At 36.8% G+C, this 21,228-nt stretch overlaps 1 protein-coding gene and 2 long non-coding RNA genes across 6 annotated transcripts; 1 reads left to right on the forward strand and 2 right to left on the reverse strand.

Moving 5' to 3' along the window:
* Nucleotides 1–4,984: 4,984 nt before the first annotated feature.
* On the reverse strand, nucleotides 4,985–13,982 carry LOC120357233. 2 transcript variants are annotated; one of them, XR_005574392.1, is made up of 4 exons: nucleotides 12,965–13,982; nucleotides 12,567–12,806; nucleotides 11,700–12,418; nucleotides 4,985–5,040 (listed from the first exon to the last, which is right to left on the reverse strand). It is a non-coding gene; the product is annotated as an uncharacterized LOC120357233 (long non-coding RNA). The 2 variants fall into 2 exon arrangements; XR_005574393.1 differs by lacking the exon at nucleotides 4,985–5,040 and having other exon boundaries at nucleotides 12,313–12,418; nucleotides 12,965–13,091; nucleotides 13,191–13,975.
* Nucleotides 5,202–6,408, reverse strand: LOC120357231 (E3 ubiquitin-protein ligase HUWE1-like). 3 transcript variants are annotated; one of them, XR_005574390.1, is made up of 3 exons: nucleotides 6,267–6,408; nucleotides 5,988–6,154; nucleotides 5,202–5,529 (listed from the first exon to the last, which is right to left on the reverse strand). XR_005574390.1 is itself a non-coding variant. In XM_039447252.1 (2 exons), the coding sequence occupies exons 1-2, from the start codon at nucleotides 6,335–6,337 to the stop codon at nucleotides 5,735–5,737; spliced, it is 324 nt and encodes a 107-aa protein (XP_039303186.1). In that variant the 5' UTR covers nucleotides 6,338–6,408; the 3' UTR covers nucleotides 5,700–5,734. The 3 variants fall into 3 exon arrangements, 1 of the variants encoding a protein (XP_039303186.1); XR_005574389.1 differs by lacking the exon at nucleotides 5,202–5,529 and adding an exon at nucleotides 5,760–5,916; XM_039447252.1 differs by lacking the exons at nucleotides 5,202–5,529; nucleotides 5,988–6,154 and adding an exon at nucleotides 5,700–5,987.
* Nucleotides 5,611–6,202, forward strand: LOC120357232. Its single transcript, XR_005574391.1, has 2 exons — nucleotides 5,611–5,706; nucleotides 6,067–6,202. It is a non-coding gene; the product is annotated as an uncharacterized LOC120357232 (long non-coding RNA).
* Nucleotides 13,983–21,228: the final 7,246 nt, after the last annotated feature.

Here is a 21,228-nt window from a genome sequence, read left to right on the forward strand (position 1 = left end):
TAATTGACGTAACCGCGCTTCTGATGAGGTTGAAAAAGTTGACAAAATTCGCTTTTTTAGCGTTTGATAAAAGTCTTCGGGAGAGGGGTCTGCTGTAACGAGATCTCTGACATGCTTAACAACCTTGCTCTCTAGAGCGCTAATAAGAAAATCGGCTTTGGTGCGATCTGTTTTACAATTTGCGACTCGGAATGTCGCTTCAACTTGTAGGAACCAAGTTTCCAGGTCATCGCGCCAAAACGGTGGGATTTTAGGCACGCGGTACGAGCTAATCTGGGTGTCATCGTCTGGATGGGTGAGAACCGATATTATATACGGCGCTTTAGACTGACAAGGAAACACAGGGAAGTATCCGCCTCAGATTAAAACAAGTTTTTAATATGTTGTAGTACAGATAAAAATAAGGGACACGTATTTTTTTATACGTGCCCATATGCACTTTAAGGGGGTGCGCACGATTGGACACCGCACGATTGGACACCACCACTCATGGCGGCCGATGCCTAGAGTTTTTCCACTGGTCAAGCGCTGTGAGTGGTGGTGTCCAATCGTGCTGTGTCCAAAAGGGTGTCACCCCACTTTAAGGGGGTGAAACACCCCTTTGAATAAAATCGGTTTTTTTCTTTCGAAGCGTATGACGTCGAAACTATAAGAGATAGAAAAAAATGTTTTAAATAAAAGTTGAATGGCTTAAAGAGTAATTTATAACAGTGGAAAAAAAATATCTTTTTTTAAATTCTTTTTAATACTTTCCCCCACCACTTACCTATTTTTTTCAAAATTTTTATTTTTTTTATAAGCAAAATAAAGCTTATTTTATTACGAATTCAACGGTATATGATAAAGTTACGATACAACATTTCCATTTTCCAAAAATAATTAAAAACCTCTCTATACGCACGGTACGCGCACCCGTCCGCGCGTTCGTGCGCTACGGAAGTGACTCCCTCTGATTTTGACGTGCCTTTAATATGTTGTACAGATTAAAATAAGGGACACGTATTTTTTACACGTGTCCTAATACACTTTTAAAGGTGAAACACCCCTTTGAAGAAAATCGGGTTTTTTCTTTCGAAGCGTGTATCGTCGAAACTATAAGAGATAAAGAAAAATGTTCTCAATGAAAGTCGAATGCATGTTTTTCTTGCATAAGATGACAAAAACATTTTGAGGACAGTCTATGTCTAATATGAAAACGCAGACATTGAGAAAAACATTTACTACAAAGTAGAACACCACTACACTAAAGAATAAGAACAATTACGGTGTTGTAAGACATTAATTTCTTGTTTAGAAAATAATATGTAATTAATATAAGTTAAACATTTATTTACTGGTCTACATGATTCGACTAGAATAGTTGTTTTCTTCAACATTTTGCAGATAAGGAGACTTGGATTTAAAAAAATTATTACTCACACATTCCATATCTTCACTATCTAACGCCAGCTTATTAACTAACAACAAGAGAACTAACATAAAACTAATTAAAAAATTAGTTAGAAATTTCATCTTTTATACTGCATTTATACAATTCAATTAAAGTGTTTATTAAATTCCATTAATGTAGAAATATGCATAACTACGCTACTGGTGCGTGCACTTTGGGTCATTTCCTTACATACGTTACTCTTGAATCTATACATGTCAATACTGCCGAGACGTAAACATTCTATTTCAAGATAGGAAATGACCCTAAGTGCACGCACCAGTAGCGTAGTTATGCATATTTCTACATTAATGGAATTTAATAAACACTTTAATTGAATTGTATAAATGCAGTATAAAAGATGAAATTTCTAACTAATTTTTTGGGTGACACCCTTTTGGACACAGCACGATTGGACACCACCACTCACAGCGCTTGAGCAGTGGAAAAACTTTAGGCATAGGCCGCCATGAGTGGTAGTGTCCAATCATGCGGTGTCCAATCGTGCGCACCCCTAATTTTTTAATTAGTTTTATGTTAGTTTTCTTGTTGTTAGTTAATGAGCTGGCGTTAGATAGTGAAGATATGGAATGTGTGAGTAATAATTTTTTTTAATCCAAGTCTCCTTATCTGCAAAATGTTGAAGAAAACAACTATTCTAGTCGAATCATGTAGACCAGTAAATAAATGTTTAACTTATATTAATTACATATTATTTTCTAAACAAGAAATTAATGTCTTACAACACCGTAATTGTTCTTATTCTTTAGTGTAGTGCTGTTCTACTTTGTAGTAAATGTTTTTCTCAATGTCTGCGTTTTCATATTAGACACAGACTGTCCTCAAAATATTTTCGTCATCTTATGCAAGAAAAACATGCATTCGACTTTCATTGAGAACATTTTTCTTTATCTCTTATAGTTTCGACGATACACGCTTCGAAAGAAAAAACCCGATTTTCTTCAAAGGGGTGTTTCACCCTTAAAAGTGTATTAGGACACGTGTAAAAAATACGTGTCCCTTATTTTAATCTGTACAACATATTAAAGGCACGTCAAAATCAGAAGGGGTCACTTCCGTAGCGCACGAACGCGCGGACGGGTGCGCGTACCGTGCGTATAGAGAGGTTTTTAATTATTTTTGGAAAATGGAAATGTTGTATCGTAACTTTATCATATATCGTTGAATTCGTAATAAAATAAACTTTATTTTGCTTATAAAAAAAATAAAAATTTTGGAAAAAAATAGGTAAGTGATGAGAAAAAGTATTAAAAAGAATTAAAAAAAAAAAATTTTTTTCCGCTGTTTTAAATTACTCTTGAAGCCATTCAACTTTCATTTAAAACATTTTTTTCTATCTCTTATAGTTTCGACGGCATACGCTTCGAAAGAAAAAACCGATTTTCTTGAAAGGGGTGTTTCACCCCTTTAAAGTGTGTATGGGCACGTATAAAAAAATACGTGTCCCTTATTTTTATCTGTACTACAACATATTAAAAACTCGTTTTAATCTGAGGCGGACACTTCCCTGTGTTTCCTTGTGAGTATGAATTGACTACGAATGACTTAGCTCTACGCTAGTGAGTGTTGATACCTCGTAGAAAGTGTCCGGCTGGCTGTCCGGTTTGTTGGGTGCTGTTCTTCGTTGCTGGAAAAATCAGCTCGTCCAATGGGCGAACGGTGGCCATTATCTAGGAATGATCTCGATCGAAGGGTGATGAGATCCAAAATGGCGTCGAACTTGCTAAGATTCGCGGGTTCGTTTCAGTGGCTGTTCTTCTGAGTGAGGTTCAGGTCGAATTGCTGCCCTCTTAGTGCGTTTCAGGAACGGAAGTTTTGGATATTACTTCAGATGTGTGCGAGAACGCACCGGCTCTTGCGTTTCTTACTGAAGGCTTAGATGTTTTGCGACAGTCGGGGTCACCAGTTGTGGGAGGTTGATATAACTTGACCGCTCCGTTGTGATGCCCCACAACATCAGTTAATCGGAGGGGATGTAATGAGCACCGAGAGAATAATAACCAAAGATTATTATATTTCGCGTCTGAGCTTTACAATGGTTAAGCCGTTTCTAACGGTCTCTAATGCACGTCTCTTGTACAGTCGTTTTCATTATAGTTGCGACACTTTTTTTTTGGATGCATTTCTGAACGCGCAACTATAACAAGAGATGAGAACGACTGTAATTGCGGAGGTTAGCGCGAAATGTCAAATGTTGATATACAAGGTGTCACAAAGAAAATTTGGGCACCTTGGAGGAAATATAAGATAAGTATACTCGCAAATATTTTTCAAATAGAGTTTATAAAAAATATTCGCACATTTTTCGTATAGGATCGGCTTTGGTCTAATTGAGCTTTACATATTCGTCATTACAGCAACGATGAGCTGAGATGCTTAGATGTAGTTAAATAAATTATAACTACAATATAAAAAATTAAAATTTTAAATATTTGTTACAGTTATAATTATAATTTATTTAACTACATCTAAGCATCTCAGATCATCGTTGTTGTAACAACGAATTTATAAAGCTCAATTAGACCAGCGGCGGTGCAGAAGAGTCGTGGGGGTCGCCCCCTCCCTCCCCACTATCGAGGAGGAGAGGGACGACGGCGACCGCCACGGAAATGATGATGAAAGGGAGCGACCCCCCTCCCCTATGGCTGCCGGCCCAGCTTTTGGGACGCGCAGCCGTGGGAGGAGGGCCCCCCACCGCATTAGTGAACCCGGCGAGGCAGATCCGACCTGACGGTCCGGGGGGGCCGACTCCGAGACGTAGCTCGGAGCCGTACCCCCCCCTGCCTCGCCGGGGAGGGGGAGAGGGAGGATTCTCCCCCTCCCCCCAGTGTAGTTAGGAGGGCCGCGCCGCCGCACAGGGCGGCGCGAAGAGGCCCGGGGTTACGGCGGGGGCCGGACACCCCGGGCTTTACCCCCAAACCAACAGGGGAAGAGCCGGGGGGGGGCTGGTGTCCCCCTCCCCCGACCTAGGGCTGTCAGACCCAAGAGCCCTGCCGGGAGTGCCCACGTGGACGCTCCCGGCGCGACGAATCGGCCCACGGCCGACCGGGTCCGGGGGGCTCCGGAAGTATGCTGCACGCGTTCCCGGAGCCCCCCAGTCATGGACCAGGGCAGGACACCCGGAGAGGTTTTAGTGGGTATGTCCCCGCCGACACGTCGTCGGCGGGGAAGAGCCCCACATAACCACCAGGCCTCCCCCGAGGCCTGGGGTATGCGGTAACGCATTTCCTCTCCGTTATCAAAAAAAAAAAAAAAAAAAGCTCAATTAGACCAAAGTCGATACGGAAATGTATTTATTAATTAAAGCTAACTTTTTCTTATTTTTAGAAGAAGTAGAAGATACAAGGATGATATTGAAAGAAAGGTAAATAAGATTTTAGTTTAATTACGTAAGACGTAAGAAAAATTTTGTAATAAATATACAATTTATTATTTGCATAGGTATCACTTTCTGGTCCATTGATGCACCAAGCACGCAACATTTTGAAACAGATGGATGGTAAAGTGATGAAGAATGAATTTGATATTCAAATTCTTGATTTATTGGCGAGTTCTTGGCCAGACAGACCACCAGTTGAGAAAAGCTGGAACTATTGAAGGTAATATTATTTTAAAGTATGCGGCTCTTTATATTTTATTATAATATTTATCTATTGCATTATTTCTTAAAAGGATATGAAGACTAGTTTATTAGAAGAAGGGAAAACTACCTTACTCACAAAAATGTATAATACATATTATAGCAATTAGAGCACTGTGATTCGCTACGTTCACAAGATAGTTTTACATATAACATTGTGTATATCAATTTTGTAAGTACGTTAAAAATTTTGCAAGCAATAGGCCATTGCACGTCCGGAATGTTATCACTGGCTGTAAAGATCCAACCATAAGTTTGGTCTCTAGAATATCATCGATTGAACGCGAAATTGTATCGATTGAAATCGAAATTGTACAGGAGCAAATTCTGGTAAGCTTATGCAAATCCAAATTCTTTGGTGCATTCGTAAGTCGCCTTGAGTAGATTTGTTCAGAGTTTATCATACGTCTCGTACACTGGCAAATCCAATTGATTGAAACTGCAATTAAAAAATACAATTTTAGCCTTGTAATTTTATATCAATTTAATTTTAACTTATACACACATATACAAAATATACAAAATATCAAAATGTACCTATAAAGACGTAGCAGTGTATTTATGATACTCAATATTTGCTTTAAGATCCTCCTTTAAGATATTTACAGTAAGCAAGGTATTAAAACAATTTCTTTTTTCATATATTAACCAAATATGTGCAAATGAAAGCCTGTCAACTTGTCTTCTCTGTGAATTTGGAACTTTTGTATGCCGTTCATGCCTTCTAACGCAGCAAAACTTTGTAACTTTAGTACCAGTGATAAATTATAAGAACTTCGAACAATTCGCTTGATTAAAACCTCGCAATGCACCAGAACCATTGAATCTGTGAGTGGAAAAAAGATGGTATAATTCAAGTCTTTCAAACTTGAGCTAATACAAAATATCAAAATGTACCTATAAAGACGTAGCAGTGTATTTATGATACTCAATATTTGCTTTAAGATCCTCCTTTAAGATATTTACAGTAAGCAAGCCACCGATCAATAGTTCAAGTTCTTGTTCATTAAATATGAAAATTGGTCGTTTAAGCATAATATCATAAAATCCTTCCAAGAATAGACCTGTAGTTAGGAAGATTTAAAATATAAAAATAACGTAGAACGTGAAAACGTAATTAAACAAATAGTTAAAACAAACAATATCTTTCTACTTAATTTTGGAAAATTTACTTACTGCTTACAAATTGCTCCAGTCATTTTCATTTGACACATGAGCCTAATATATTCAAGTTTGGTCTTTTCCATAACAATAACTGTATTACGTCCATTTGGTATTAAATTTCGCACATTGTTGACGCCAAATTAATTCACCTAGAAACAACGCATGTATTAAGTTAGAAAAAATATATATTTTTTTTTTTTTTCTAACTTAATACATGCGTTGTTTTTAGGTGAATTAATTTGGCGTCAACAATGTGCGAGATTTAATACCAAACGGACGTAATACAGTTATTGTTATGGAAAAGATTTATATATACATATATAAAGCTAAAGATTACACTGAAATAATCATTTTTTACCTTCATGGAGAATGTAATATTTTCAATGCTGTCGCACAAGCAATGGGTGCAAACATAATTGGAATAAATAAATCACTTGTCATAAGTTCGGTGGTGCAACGAATATTTTATCCTCTATGTGACAGGATCTGGCTTCCCTTCTTCCAAAGACATTTTCGTGAGTAAGGTAGCTTTCCCTTCTTCTGATAAACCAGTCTTCATATCCTTTTAAGAAATAATGCAATAGAATAAATATTATAATAAAATATAAAGAGCCGCATACTTTAAAATAATATTACCTTCAATAGTTCCAGCTTTTCTCAACTGGTGGTCTGTCTGGCCAAGAACTCGCCAATAAATCAAGAATTTGAATATCAAATTCATTCTTCATCACTTTACCCTCCATCTGTTTCAAAATGTTACGTGCTTGTTGCATCAATGGACCAGAATTAAAGTGATACCTATGCAAATAATAAATTGTATATTTATTACAAAATTTTTCTTACGTCTTACGTAATTAAACTCTTATTTACCTTTCTTTCAGTTCAGTTTCTTCATCATTCTTGTGTCTTCTACTCCTTCTAAAAATAAGAAAAAGTTAGCTTTAATTAATAAATAACACATTTTCCGTATCGACTTTGGTCTAATTGAGCTTTATAAATTCGTTGTTACAACAACGATGATCTGAGATGCTTAGATGTAGTTAAATAAATTATAATTATAACTGTAACAAATATTTAAAATTTTTATTTTTTATATTTGTGGTAGTTATAATTTATTTAACTACATCTAAGCATCTCAGCTCATCGTTGCTGTAATCACGAATATATAAAGCTCAATTAGACCAAAACCGATCAAATACGGAAAATGTGCGAATATTTTTTTAAAAAATCTATTCGAAAAATATTTGCGAGTATACTTATCTTATATTTCCTCCAAGGTACCCAAATTTTATTTGCGACACCTTGTATACCAACGTTTGACATTTCGCGCTAACCTCCGCAACTACAGTCGTTCTCATCTCTCGTTATAGTTGCGCGTTCAGAAATGCATCTAAAAAACAGTGTCGCAACTATAATGAAAGCGACTGTACATACAGGCCCTTGGTGAAACTTTTTCTCAGATTTTTTTCGTATCATTTTTCAGAATATGTGTATAATTTTTTATAAAACGTTATAAAATCTAAAAAGTTAAAAAGGTATTTTTTTTTAATTGTAAAATGAGAAATCTTAGAATATTTCAGAATTCACATGAAAAGTTCTAAGAAAAGATGTGAACTTTTTAAGTATTTCTAATTGTAAGTATTTTCGAAAAATGTTCCAATTTGTATAAAAATTATGAGAAAAACTTTAACCAGGGATGTTTTCAAGAAAAATACGACAAAATATAAAAAATTTTTTATAATTATGGAATTGTTTTGAGAAATTTTTTTATTTTTTGTTGAAAAAGAAATGTAAGAAAATATTAGACAATCTAAAAAATTTCACATAATTTCACATGCATTCATTCTGAGAAACTATGAAATTTATTATTTTATATTATTTGGGAAAAGTGTTAAGAAATATTAAATAATTTGAACAATTTTTTAGAATTTATAATAGGATCGTTCTCATCGAGATATTATATTTTACGTTTCGGTGAAAAAAATGTGAGAAAATTTGAAAAATTTTTTTATAAGTTTACATATTTACTTACGAATTGTTAACATAAAAAATTATGAGAATTTTATAAAAAATTATGAGAAAAGTTTTTACTAGGGAAAGCTGTGCATGGTTATTATATTATTTCTGAAGTTCTTTAAAATAAAAATACTTCAAAGATAATATTTAAATTCAAAAGATTAAAAGTGTTAAAGAGTTGTGATAAAAATTGTGTGGATATTAAATATACTTAGTATTTTTTCTACGTTTCTATTTACTACTTTTATTTATTAATGATTAATAAATAGAAGTAGTAATCTGATTAATAAACAGAAGTAGTAATCTTAGTAATAAATGTAATATAACTAACTGTTACATCCGGAGGATTTCACGATTTCCCTTTTCGCATCCATTATATAAATTATGCTAAACAAGCTAAGGAATTGTCTGTAAAATTTACAATACTTATACCCGGAACTCCACGATTTCTCTTTTACAAAATAACACTATCACCCGGCTATTATAAGAAAAAAATCAAACATTGTTCTCGGAATATAGATATATATAATAACCACATATTACATCCGGAGCAATAAATAGAAGCAAAAAAAGGAAAAATCGTGCGACTACAAAATTACAAGCAACGATGTTTATTTAATAATTCATATGGACGAACAAAGCCTGGACTCGAAAGAGAAAAAATCTTAACGCTATTAAAGTCTGGCAACAATCAGAGATAAGATTGAGTCGCGAGGCCGGACGGAAACTATAAAACTATAAAATCAAAATTTACAACCCAGTTTTGTTTGTTCCAACCTATGTTTCATCACGAACGGAAAGATGATTCATATGGAAAGCAAGTCCCAAATAAACGGACGCGGTGATATAAAAAATCAGGACCGAACGTTCCAAGAAGAGAAACCGTAAGATAACGAATCCCTTAAGCGATTGGGTGATGCAACAACTCGCCCCTCTTAGAGATAGGAAAAATCGGGAGAAGATGGAAAATTAGCCAACGAGAGATCATCCGAGAAGATGATTGGTGGTGAGCATTGGTGAACTACCCAACAAATAAGCTCAAAATTTCGACAACAAGGAATCTCCAAGGAAAGGGAAAAAGCTCAAAAGGCTTTACCCAATCAAATCTTCATCTCACCCACTAAACTAACCCCACGCCCTTTTCCTAAGCCCTATAAAATGCGCAATTTCGAACACCTTGAGCATTCAAGTTCGCACTCACATACACGCGTTGCAAGTATCAAAGTTGTGCGCGTTATTTTCAAAATCGTTTTGAACTTAGAATCTGTGCTTAAGAATCACATACATTAAAACTCCGAGCAGCCCACCGTTGAAGCATCCCCAGAGCGGACAGCCTGCGCTGCGTCAAGCACCTTTCAACCCGCAGATTTCCGTAGTTCTTCCCTTTCTCTTCTCGTCTAACTAATAAGTAAGTTTTTTTTTCTCTTTTTCGGTTTTACTTCAATTTTCCATTCAACTCGCCAGGAATCAATCGCTAATGAGCAATCACAGCCGTTCATGTCCTAGCTCCTTGTTCCCAATATTATTATTTTTATTTCGGATTAATACAGCAATTCTCATTTTAGACAATTCCCGACTTTCTCTCTAAATATTTCTTGAATTTCTATGTAAATGTTTTATTTCTATTCTTAAATCTTAGGTTTTGATTTGATTCAATAGTTAAAATATGAATCTCAACGCATAATTACGATTACCATAACCGAAATTAATTAATTCCATCTCCTCCTGTGTATATAATAATGCGTATAGTTTAAGTTTCCAAAATTAATCAATCGCAATACCTATGTTAATATATATATACGAGTATATATATATTTTTAGTCTCTAGATCAATTATTCAATATGCACCGTTTAGCTTTCTCAATTAAAATAGATAATGGACACTAACATTAATTCTTAATTATTTGTAAGTCTTGATAATTAATTATGTTCTATCTTGTAATTTTTAATGTTTTTAAATCTCAAAAATAATGTTATTTTCATATTAAACAATGTACTTAAATTTTAATCTTTAGAATAATCATTACCTAATCGTTTTTATATTTTAAATAAACTAACTGATTACGTACTCCTGTTCGAGTTGATAATGATTACCTTGTTACACTGGTTTCTTTTTTCTATTAAGTAACAATAACCGATTATGTATTTATTTGCTAAGTCTTTTGAACCTTTATGTATGTAAAACTCAAGTATCAGAATATATGTTAAATTTTAGTTAAAAAGAAGCTCCAATGTAAAATTTTATTTCATCAACCCATCTCGTACTCACACACTAACCTCCCGACTCGAAAAGATTGCACTCGGTCCCGAGTTATAGAGATTGAATTCTCTGACTCAAATTAGGACCAACGATCGCACGATTCTGAAAAGGCGTTAAAGCGTGTCATTACACGTTGACGCATAATTTCGGAATCATCAAAAGTGCGTTCGGCTCATGCCGCACATCCCACTAGTGCGGTCACGAGAATAAAAGAATTTTTGTTGCATCCTTCCCTGCCTTTCTCAAGTCCCAGACATCTTTTGAGAGATAGTCTCTCTTTTCCTTAAGGCTGGATGTAACATAACCATGCACAGCTTTCCCTAGTAAAAACTTTTCTCATAATTTTTTATAAAATTCTCATAATTTTTTATGTTAACAATTCGTAAGTAAATATGTGAACCAATAAAAAAATTTTTCAAATTTTCTCACATTTTTTTCACCGAAACGTAAAATATAATATCTCGATCAGAACGATCCTATTATAAATTCTAAAAAATTGTTCAAATCATCTAATATTTCTTAACACTTTTCCCAAATAATATAAAATAATAAATTTCATAGTTTCTCAGAATGATTGCATGTGAAATTATGTGAAATTCTTTAGATTGTCTAATATTTTCTTACATTTCTTTTTCAACAAAAAATAAAAAAATTTATAATTTCTCAAAAGAATTCCATAATTATAAAAAATTTTTTATATTTTGTCATATTTTTCTTGAAAACATCCCTGGTTAAAGTTTTTCTCATAATTTTTATACAAATTGGAACATTTTTCGAAAATACTTACAATTAGAAATACTTAAAAAGTTTACATCTTTTCTTAGAACTTTTCATGTGAATTCTGAAATATTCTAAGATTTCTCATTTTACAATTAAAAAAAAATACCTTTTTAACTTTTTAGATTTTATAACGTTTTATAAAAAATTATACACATGTTCTGAAAAATGATACGAAAAAAATCTGAGAAAAAGTTTCACCAAGGGCCTGTATGTACGTGTAACTCGGTCCTGTGCCAAAGCATCTGCCATCTAAGGAGCGTTTAGTGAACTACAAGTGCAAGTCGGTAAGTCAACTCCTACGTTAAAACGTGGGGACAACCTTTATCATATACCCTGTATATGTGTGTGTGTGTGTGTGTGTGTGTGTGTGCGTGTGTGTGGATATATACCTGAATTTGAATATATTTTCCATCAATTGCTCCAATACAGTTTAGAAAATCCCACTAAGCTTCAAATTTTTTGCTTTTTGGATCCACAAATTCTCTGTTATGTCAGGAAAAACTTTTTCTTTTAAAACATCCCAAATAGCTACGCAAGTTTCCGCTACAATTCTGGAGACTGTATTTCATCCAACTCGAAAAGCGAAAGAAATCGAATGCATTGTATCAACTGACGCTAAATAACGTAAACAGATTTGTAACCGTGTACAGGCCGATATTGGAGTTCTTAGAAAATGTTGTTTGGTTAACTTTGATTTAAGCAACTCCAATAATTTGTTGAAAGATTCTTTAGTCATTCTCAAATATTCAAAATATTTTTCAGAATCATTTTCCATCTCTATAATTAAATTGTCACTATCTCCTTGATAAAATCTCCTTTCTTCAATAAAGATTGGTCGAACCCAAAATTAGTGTTTTTTCTTTTCTTTTCAAAAAACGATGTAGTAGGAAAGTTTTCACTAATTGTCGTCTTTGTATTTCTTTGTGCCAACTTAATTGTGATCTTTTCCAATCATTTACTTTATTAATTAATAATACTTTTTTTATGCACTTTACTCTTTTCTCGAAATATTCGTTTTCTACTCGTTGAACATTTTCAGACAACTCTGATACATTGTCATACGCTTCATAGGCTTCTTCGTAGTCTTCTGCATTAACCCTTTTTTTCTCTGCGAAACAAACAAGTGCAAAAATCAATCATTCGTGTGTGTGTGTGTGTGTGTGTGTGTGTGTGTGTGTGTACGCGCGTGCGTTCGTGCACATAGAGATAAAGTATTCGTAAATAAAGAAACATAATTAAATATATATAAATGATACCTTTTAAACAGTTGCTGACTTCCTGCCACAAATGATCTTTCTGTTTCCTTCCTCGTTCCTTTACGAGTATTCGATAGTTATACAGGGCTGGTCTCTCTTTTACTGTAGCTATTAAATCTTCATCTATGTTTTCTATTAAATTATCGTGGGCAGTGCTTTCAAAATTCTCAGCAATATTTTCTTTATCAGCAGTATCTATTTCAATGGCAGTGTTGCTATCTGTCTAATGCAAATGTGTCTCTAAAGAATTAAAATAATTCAGATTAAGTTTGATGAACAACGAGGACAAATTATGCTCTGTTGACATACATTTGATGCCCAATTTGGAAAATATACATAGAATATTGTATAAGCATCAATTGAATCAAATGTATATATACACACACAAGCATACATACCATCTATAAAGAGGTTTCTATTGTTATCCATGAATAAGTGATCACAGTTTGCAAGGCAACTGTGAGAAATTCTTTCATTTTTGTAACGCCAAACAACCCAGCCACAGTAACCACATTTAAATCTGTCCTAGTTAATAAAATATAATTTTATTGAATTTACGTGAAAACGTACACATGTGAGACAGCGTTCTTAACACATGTTATGTATTTATATATTATTACTTACCAATGACGACATGCTCCTTGAACATAAAAAACTGATACGATCGACAGAAAACTTTTTTTAAATTTGTTTCTCACTTGGGACACGTGTTGTCTACGAAAACATTTCACGAAAGTGAGGTTAGTTTTTCCGTTTTAATTTCGTTACGTCAAACATTCATACGTGAGGAGCCTAGTCGTCAAAAATCGGAACGGAACTGAAACGGAATTGCTCTGATTGGCTGACCTCCCACCATATCTCCTTTCCGTAACTGTTCCGTTCCGCTATTTCTTCCTCCGTCGGGATGCACCCTTAGTGTTCGTTCCGCGAATTTTTCCTTCTTGTATTACATGGAGCACGATTTGCGCGGAAAAGCGGAACGGAATGGTGAAAACTAGACATTTGTATTCGTTTCTTAAAATAATATTCACTTAATTTATTACAATTTTTAATAATATACTTACCTTTTCAACTTATTTATTGAATACAATCATTTAAATTAATTAACACCGTTAAAAATTTATAATTTATAATTCCTCATTCCGCTTTTCTGCTTGAAATATGCTTCATGTAATACAAGGCATCCAAAACGGAACAAAACGCGCGGAAATGCAAAAATCTTAGTAAGTCTCGTTCTTTTTGTCTTGCGCGTTTCCGCGTTTTCGCGCTTTATGTAAAATCACCCTGACTTCTTGGTTCTAACCTAAGTGTCGACCATGGCCTAGTTTACACCGAGCACTTAATACGCGTACTAACTCGTAATTTTCTATTAAATTATCTTATTTTTGGCGATGCGTGTATATATAATAGGCATATTTAATTATTTCAATTCATATTATACAGCTTAGTTTCTTTTTCTTTTTTTTTTATAGTAGTAAGGTACTTTATTCCTTGCGAAGTACATTGCGGACTTCCGCTCCGCTTACATAGTTTCAACATTTTTATTCCTCGCATCTTTTACAACGCACGAGAGAGAGAGAGAGAGAGAGAGAGAGAGAGAGAGAGAGAGAGAAATCACTCATCCATTCATATCTCCACACTCATTCTCTGGACCTCCGTTTCCGCCGCTTCCTTCCACACTTTCCTCTCTTCCTTCCACACTCTCATTCATACCCAGCCACTCTCCTCCCTCTCTCATCTCCTCCAGTTTTTTCATCCAAACCTCTCCTTCCCCCCTTCTCACCTAAAACCTCTCCTACCATCTCCTGCCATCCCTTTTCCGTCCCCCAATCCGTGCAATCCTTCCATATATGTTCCCACGTTTCCTCTCCCCATCCATATATCAGGGGTGACACTCTTTTGGACACAGCACGATTGGACACCAACCAAACATCTTGACTTATCTAACCAAACCAACGGAAAAACTCTAGGCATCGACCGCTGTGAGTGGTGGTGTCCAATCGTGCGCACCCCCATATATCCTACACTTTTTTTTCTCTTTCTCTTCCCAGTATCTACCTCCTCTCATACTGTCTCCTAACCTAAACCTCGCAATCCTTTTCCATCTTTCCTCTTTTCAATCCCTCTTCAAGTACTCCGGCACTCCCTTTTTCTTCACTTTGTTATACTATCTGTTGAACCTCGAGCTCCTAATTTTTTCCCACCTTTCCTCTTTCTGCCGCTTCCTCTCTCTTGTTACCACCTCTTCCCCCCTTAACCCTCCCTCTTTACTCAACTTTTCTATCTCCTTGATATTCCAGTTCTTTTTTTCATAGAAACCTCTTCTTTCTTTCTCCCATTTTTCCATCACCTTTCCCTCCTTCGCTCTACCTCTTATCTCCTCCCAACACAACCTTGCCAACTCCCCCCCTCCTTCTTCTCCCAGTTTTTTTTCATAACTCCATGCCCTCATTTCTGCCCTTCCCCTTAATTTTTCCCTCTGCATCTCCTCCCTTACCATGTACCCCGGTATGTACTTTCCCACCCCTATTACCCATTTCAAATACCTGTCCTGTATCCTCTCTACCCCTTCTCTTTCTTTTCACCCCCAAATTTCTGCCCCATAGCTAACCACCGTCGATACCAACTTATCAAATAACCACATCCTTCTAGCCCAGTCCTTTCCGAATTTTCTCTTTCCTATTCCACATACTTCTCTCACCATCACCGCTCCTTTTTTGACTCTCTCCTCTATATGTCCTTTCTGTCCCTCATTTGCCATCATCATGTAGTTCAGATATTTATACCTTTTTACTTCCTCTATTTCATTTCCTTTCCATTTCCATATTATCTTTTTCTGTCTCCCACCCCTCTTCTACATCTCATCATATTTGTTTTCTTTACATTTACTTCTAATCTTTTCTTCTACATATCCTTCTAATGTTTTTATTTACCCTTTCATCCCTACTTCATCCTCTGCCACCACCGCCACATCATCCACATACGCCAGGGAATAGATTTTTCTTCCCTTCACCTTTACTCCCCTGCCATCCCTCCTTTTCCAATTCCTCATCCAAATCCGCTAGCAGTAGTGTGAACATGCATGGGCTCAACGGACATTCCTGTCTCACTCCTCTACCTGTCCAAAAGTTTCCCCCCTTCCTTTCCCCCACCCTTACTCTACTTATTGTCTCCTCCAAAACTTCCTCACACCTCACCACCAGACTCTCTCTCACTCCCTTCCTCCTCATTGTCTGTATCAGTATCTCCCGATCCACCGAGTCAAACGCTGCTTTCATTTCCACAAACATAACTACTATTTTATTTCCGCTCTTTTCTTATTTATTAAATAATTTAACACGTATATGTGGTCTATCGACCTACCCCTTTTCTAAACCCCGTTTGACTCGGTGGTAATATCCCTTTATTTTCCACTTTTTCCCTCAACATCTCCGCCAAAACCGCCGCGTACACTTTATACGCCGTTTGCGTAAGCGTAACCCCCCTATAGTCTTCTACCTTTTCCCCCTCCCCTTTTTCACTATCGGTACCACTATCCCTTCTCTCCAATCTTCCGGCTATCCCTCTCCCTTCCACACTGTATTACATATCTCTCACAGCCATTCCCTTATTTCTTTTCCCCCATATTTCCATACTTCATTCGTAATCCCATCCCCTCCTGCCGCTTTTCTGTCCTTCAATCTTCTTATCGCCCAACCAATCTTCTTTCTACTAATCTCTTCTTCCTCGTCTACCCCTCTCCCCATTACCTCTCCTCTTATCCTCCACTTCACTACCCCCCACCACCCCTCTAAAGTGTTTTTCCCACTCCCCCATTTCAATCCCTTCCCTGACTCTCTTTCTCTTCCTCCTTCCTTTATTCACTACCTTCCACACATCCTTTTCGGATGTTATTTCTTCTATTTCCCTCTCCCATCTTTCCCTCTCTTTTTTCTTCTTCTCCTCACAATGTTCCCTGTACCTCGACCTCATTTCTTTATATTTTTTCCCTTCTCCCCCTCTCTTCCTCCACCATTTTAATTCCTCCATAACCTCTCTTTTCCTATCCCTACATTCCTCATCCCACCATCCTCTCCGTTCCTTCTTCTCTTCCTTCTCTACTCTCTCTAATGCCACTTCTACTTTTCTCTTCATTTTCCTCCAAACCTCCCCTACCCCCTCACCATCACTATTCCCAAGGTATTCCTCAAATTTCTTTTTTTCTTTCTCCGTCCAAACCCCCCTTCTTCCTCTCCCTCTTTTTCCTGGTCCTCTCTTCCCTCCGCCCTCCTCCCTCCATCCATACCATTATCGGCTGATGATCGGAGTCTACCCAATCCTCCACCTTTATCTTTTCCACCTTCCTTCTTGTCTTCTCATTCCCGATCACATAATCTGTTACGGTCCTACCCTTCCCTCCTGTATACGTCCATTCCCCCTTCGCATCCCCCTTTACGCTTCCATTCAATATTGACCATCCCAATTCTCCTATATAATCACATAGCTTTTTTCTCTCTCTATTCACCTTTTCATCCTTTGAGCTCCTTTTTCCCTGTTCTACTCCTTCCTCTTTATCCTCACCTATTCTTCCCCCTTCTCTCCCCGTCCTAGCATTGAAATCCCCCCTCCCCCTATTAACACTCTCACCTCTTTCTCTCTATCCTCCATCCACTCTCTCAGCTTTCCCATTTTTGTCCTTCAAATCTCTATTTACATACACTTCTATTAACCTTCACCACTCTTCCCTTAAATTTACTTTTACTGCTTGTAATCCCTCCTCTTTTCTTTCCTTATCATCCTCTTCTCTGCCTATCCCTTCCCTTATCCTCACAATCATTCCTCCCATTGCCCTCCCTTTCTTACTCTTCCTTGCCGCCTCTTGCACTTCCCACACGTATCCTTTTGGCAGTCATTTTCAAACTCTTTCCCATCCCTTCTTCTGTAACCAAGTCTCACTTAGGAACATCACATCCCATTCTTTTAGTCTCTCCCTGAAATCCTTCTCTTTGTTTTTCATGCCTGCCACATTCCAAAAGCCTATCTTATATACTTTTTGCTATCTTCTTTTTTCTTAATCCTCTTTTTCCTATGCTTTTCATTTTCTATATTTCCTTCTATTTCCTCCTCTCCCTCTCCCTCCGTCCACCACCCTGCTAAAAATCCTCTTTCTCTTTTTCCACCTCTCTACCCTTCTTCATCCCTCCCTTCCATTCTCTTACTTCTTTTCCGTGCCATTCCCTCAACTCATCCTTAATCTCATCCCATACCCATAATTTCTCCTCAATCCATATTTTCATATATCCCACTCTTACTTTCCTACCTTCCCTCCTTATCCTTTTCGCTTCCTTCTTTATCCACCACTCTATCCTTTTCTCTTTTTCTGTCAGATCATCCACTATTTATTCCCTTCTTTCCCTCAGCTTCGCTTTTTCTTTCATCACTTCAATTTTCTCTCCCACACTCGCTAATCTTACCCATACCATTTTCCTTCCCTCCTTATCTTTCTTCCCTATACTCCTTATCCTTTCCAATCTCGCTGTCGCCCCCGTCGCCCCTACTATCTCTTCTATCTTTTTTCTTAACCTCTCTATCCCTTTCTCCTTTGCTTTCACTCCTTTTACGATTATATTTCTTTTCCTCTTTTCCCTTTTCCTTTTTTCCCTCTCTAACTCTATTCTCTTCATCCTTTCTTCTAATTCCTTCATTTCTCCCTTTCTCCTTCTCTCCATCTGCTTTACCTTTTTTTTCCTTCCTCTTCTTATCCCCTTCATCTTTCTCCTACCCCCCCCTACCTTTCTCGATCTCTTCCACTCTTTTCTCTAAACTGTCTAACCTTTACCTCATATCTTCCATCCATTTCCTCATCTCTGCTTTCCCCTCTTTACCTTTCTTAATTCCGCCTTAATTTCCTTAAAACCCTCCCTTACCTCCTTTAATATCTCACTCAACCCTTCTTCTTCTTGCTTTTCCAGCTGCTTTTCTATACCAGCTTAATATACTATTCATTAAATTTATTACCAAAATTAAGATAATTGAATAGAAAGTTACTAAATAATACGCGTATCAAGTATTCGGTGTAAACAAAGCCATAGATCTAGTTTACACCGAACACTTGACACGCATACTAACAAGTAACTTTCTATTAAATTGTCTTAATTTCGACAATACGTGTAAATGTATACGTGATATCTATATTTAATTAATTATCTTGATTCATATTGTACCAGCTTAATATACTATTCATTAAATTTATTACCGAAATTAAGATAATTGAATAGAAAGTTTCTAAATATTACGCGTATCAAGTATTCGGTGTAAACAAAGCCATAGATCTAGTTTACACCGAACACTTGACACGCATACTAACAAGTAACTTTCTATTAAATTGTCTTAATTTCGACAATACGTGTAAATGTGTACACGCACCGACATAAATGGTGTCTCTCCGCGCTGACGCTCGGCTGCCGCACACACGCGAGCTACGCGAGACGCGCACGTATGTGTTTCGTGGCAGCGCGGCGGAGGTCGGGGTGCCGGCAGAAAGTAGTGGGGGGCCTTTCGATACCGCATCTTCCTCGCTCGACGCTGGATCGAGAGAGAAGACACGGAATCGCGGCGCTCGAGAACCTGACAGAAATGGTATCCCTTGCGCCTATACGGCTGGTATACGGGATACCGCGGTTCGTCGCGCGCTGTTGTAATTTTTAATTGTATAAAGAAAATTACTCGGATACAAATATTTGTTTAAAAAGTAATGTAAATAGAATTACGATTTTTAATAATAAATTAAAATTATGTCATCACAGCAATACAGCATTTACACAAAGAGAACAATTTTCTTCATCTAAGCAAATGATGTCTGTTTAATATCATAAATTCTTCCAAGAAGATTTTATATTGTTGCTTATATATGAAACAATAAACTGTTGAGTTGACATTTAATTTTTTTCTGTACTGTAATTACTATAATTGACGTAAAACAATACTCTGAGAGAAGAACCGAATGAACGTCTGATTTTTCTTAAATTTTGTACAGTAATTTGTAACGTCAAAATATGAAGAAGTCTGTCACTTCTCCGAGTATTGTTTTACCTCAATTACAATCTCCTTAGAAGAATTTATGATCTTAAACAGACATAATTTGCTTAGATGAAGAAAATTGTTCTCTTTGTGTAAATGCTGTATTGCTGTGATGACATAATTTTAATTTATTATTAAAAATCGTAATTCTATTTACATTATTTTTCAAACAAATATTTGTATCCGAGTAAATTTCTTTATACAATTAAAAATTACAACAGCGCACGACAAACCGCGGTATCCCGTATACCAGCCGTATAGGCGCAAGGGATACCATTTCTGTCAGGTTCTCGAGCGCCGCGATTCCGTGTCTTCTCTCTCAATCCAGCGTCGAGCGAGGAAGATGCGGTATCGAAACGCCCCCCTCTACTTTCTGCCAGCACACCGACCTCCGCCGCGCTGCCAAGAAACACGTACGTGCGCGCCTTGCGTAGCTCGCGTGTGTGCGGCAGCCGAGCGTCAGCGTAGAGAGACACCATTTATGCCGGTGCGTGTACGTGATATCTATATTTAATTAATTATATTGATTCATATTGTACCAGCTTAATATACTATTCATTAAATTTATTACCGAAATTAAAATAATTACTAAATATTACGCGTATCAAGTATTCGGTGTAAACAAAGCCAAAGAGAGAAGCAACATTGATGTCCGAAGCTCTGATTGGTAATCTGATTGATACTTGATTGGCTAAGCGAGCAGCCATATTGACCTTGTTTACACCGAGCACTTGATACGCGTACTAACTAGTAATTTTCTATTAAATTGTCTTGATTTCGGCAATAAATTTAAAAAATAGTATATTAAGTTGGTACAATATGAATCAAAATAATTAAATATATGTATTATGTATACACGCATTGTCGACAATAAGATAAATTAATAGAAAGTTACGAGTTAGTACGTGTATCAAGTGCTCGGTGTAAACTAGGCCATTGTGACCACAGCTGTTTGCAGAATGATACGAATGGTGTTTGATGACGTTAGAGCGGTCCCAAATTGGCGGTGAAGGACTCAATTGGATACTGAAGGTTATGGTGGGAGTTCGATGTCGCTTCTCTCTTTATATAGGACTTTAGTTAGTACGTGTATCAAGTGCTCGGTATAAACTAGGCCCATGTCGACTCGTCGACTGATATCGACTGTGGTCGACTGTTCAAACAGCGAGAGGGTTCCGATAGCGCACAGCCCGATAGCCCACCAACCAATCATCTTGACTTATCTAACCCAACCTACGGAAAATCTCTAAGCATCTGCCATTGTGAGTGGTTTGTGTGCTATCGGGATCCGCCGGAATACAAATAGTACACAGGGGCGGCGCACTCACCGCGCAGGTATGTCGTGAGGCGTCTGCTGCGCTTAGCTGATACAATACGGGAAGGTAGCGATAGCGCACAGTACTATTGCACACAGCCAATCACAGCGGCTGGTGCCTAGTGATATTCTTCTGTTCAAGCGCTATGAGTGGTTGTGAGTGGCTTGTGTGCAATAGTATTGTGCGCTATCGGTACCTTCCCCAAGTCTCAAATAGATTCGAAGTTCTTATTCTTTGCTTCAGTTGAGAATTTAATCAAGTTTATTGATTAGATTCAATTCTACTGT

The sequence above is a fragment of the Solenopsis invicta genome, chromosome 3, assembly GCF_016802725.1.
Source record: "Solenopsis invicta isolate M01_SB chromosome 3, UNIL_Sinv_3.0, whole genome shotgun sequence".
Taxonomy (NCBI): Eukaryota; Metazoa; Arthropoda; class Insecta; order Hymenoptera; family Formicidae; genus Solenopsis; species Solenopsis invicta.

Excerpts from the sequence above, each read along its gene's own strand:
- LOC120357231 (XM_039447252.1), bottom strand. The coding sequence starts at position 6,337 with ATGGAAAAGACCAAACTTGAATATATTAGGCTCATGTGTCAAATGAAA. Across the intron at positions 5,988-6,266 it reads ACTGGAGCAATTTGTAAGCA|GTACATTTTGATATTTTGTA; the intron begins GTAAGTAAATTT and ends ACGTCTTTATAG.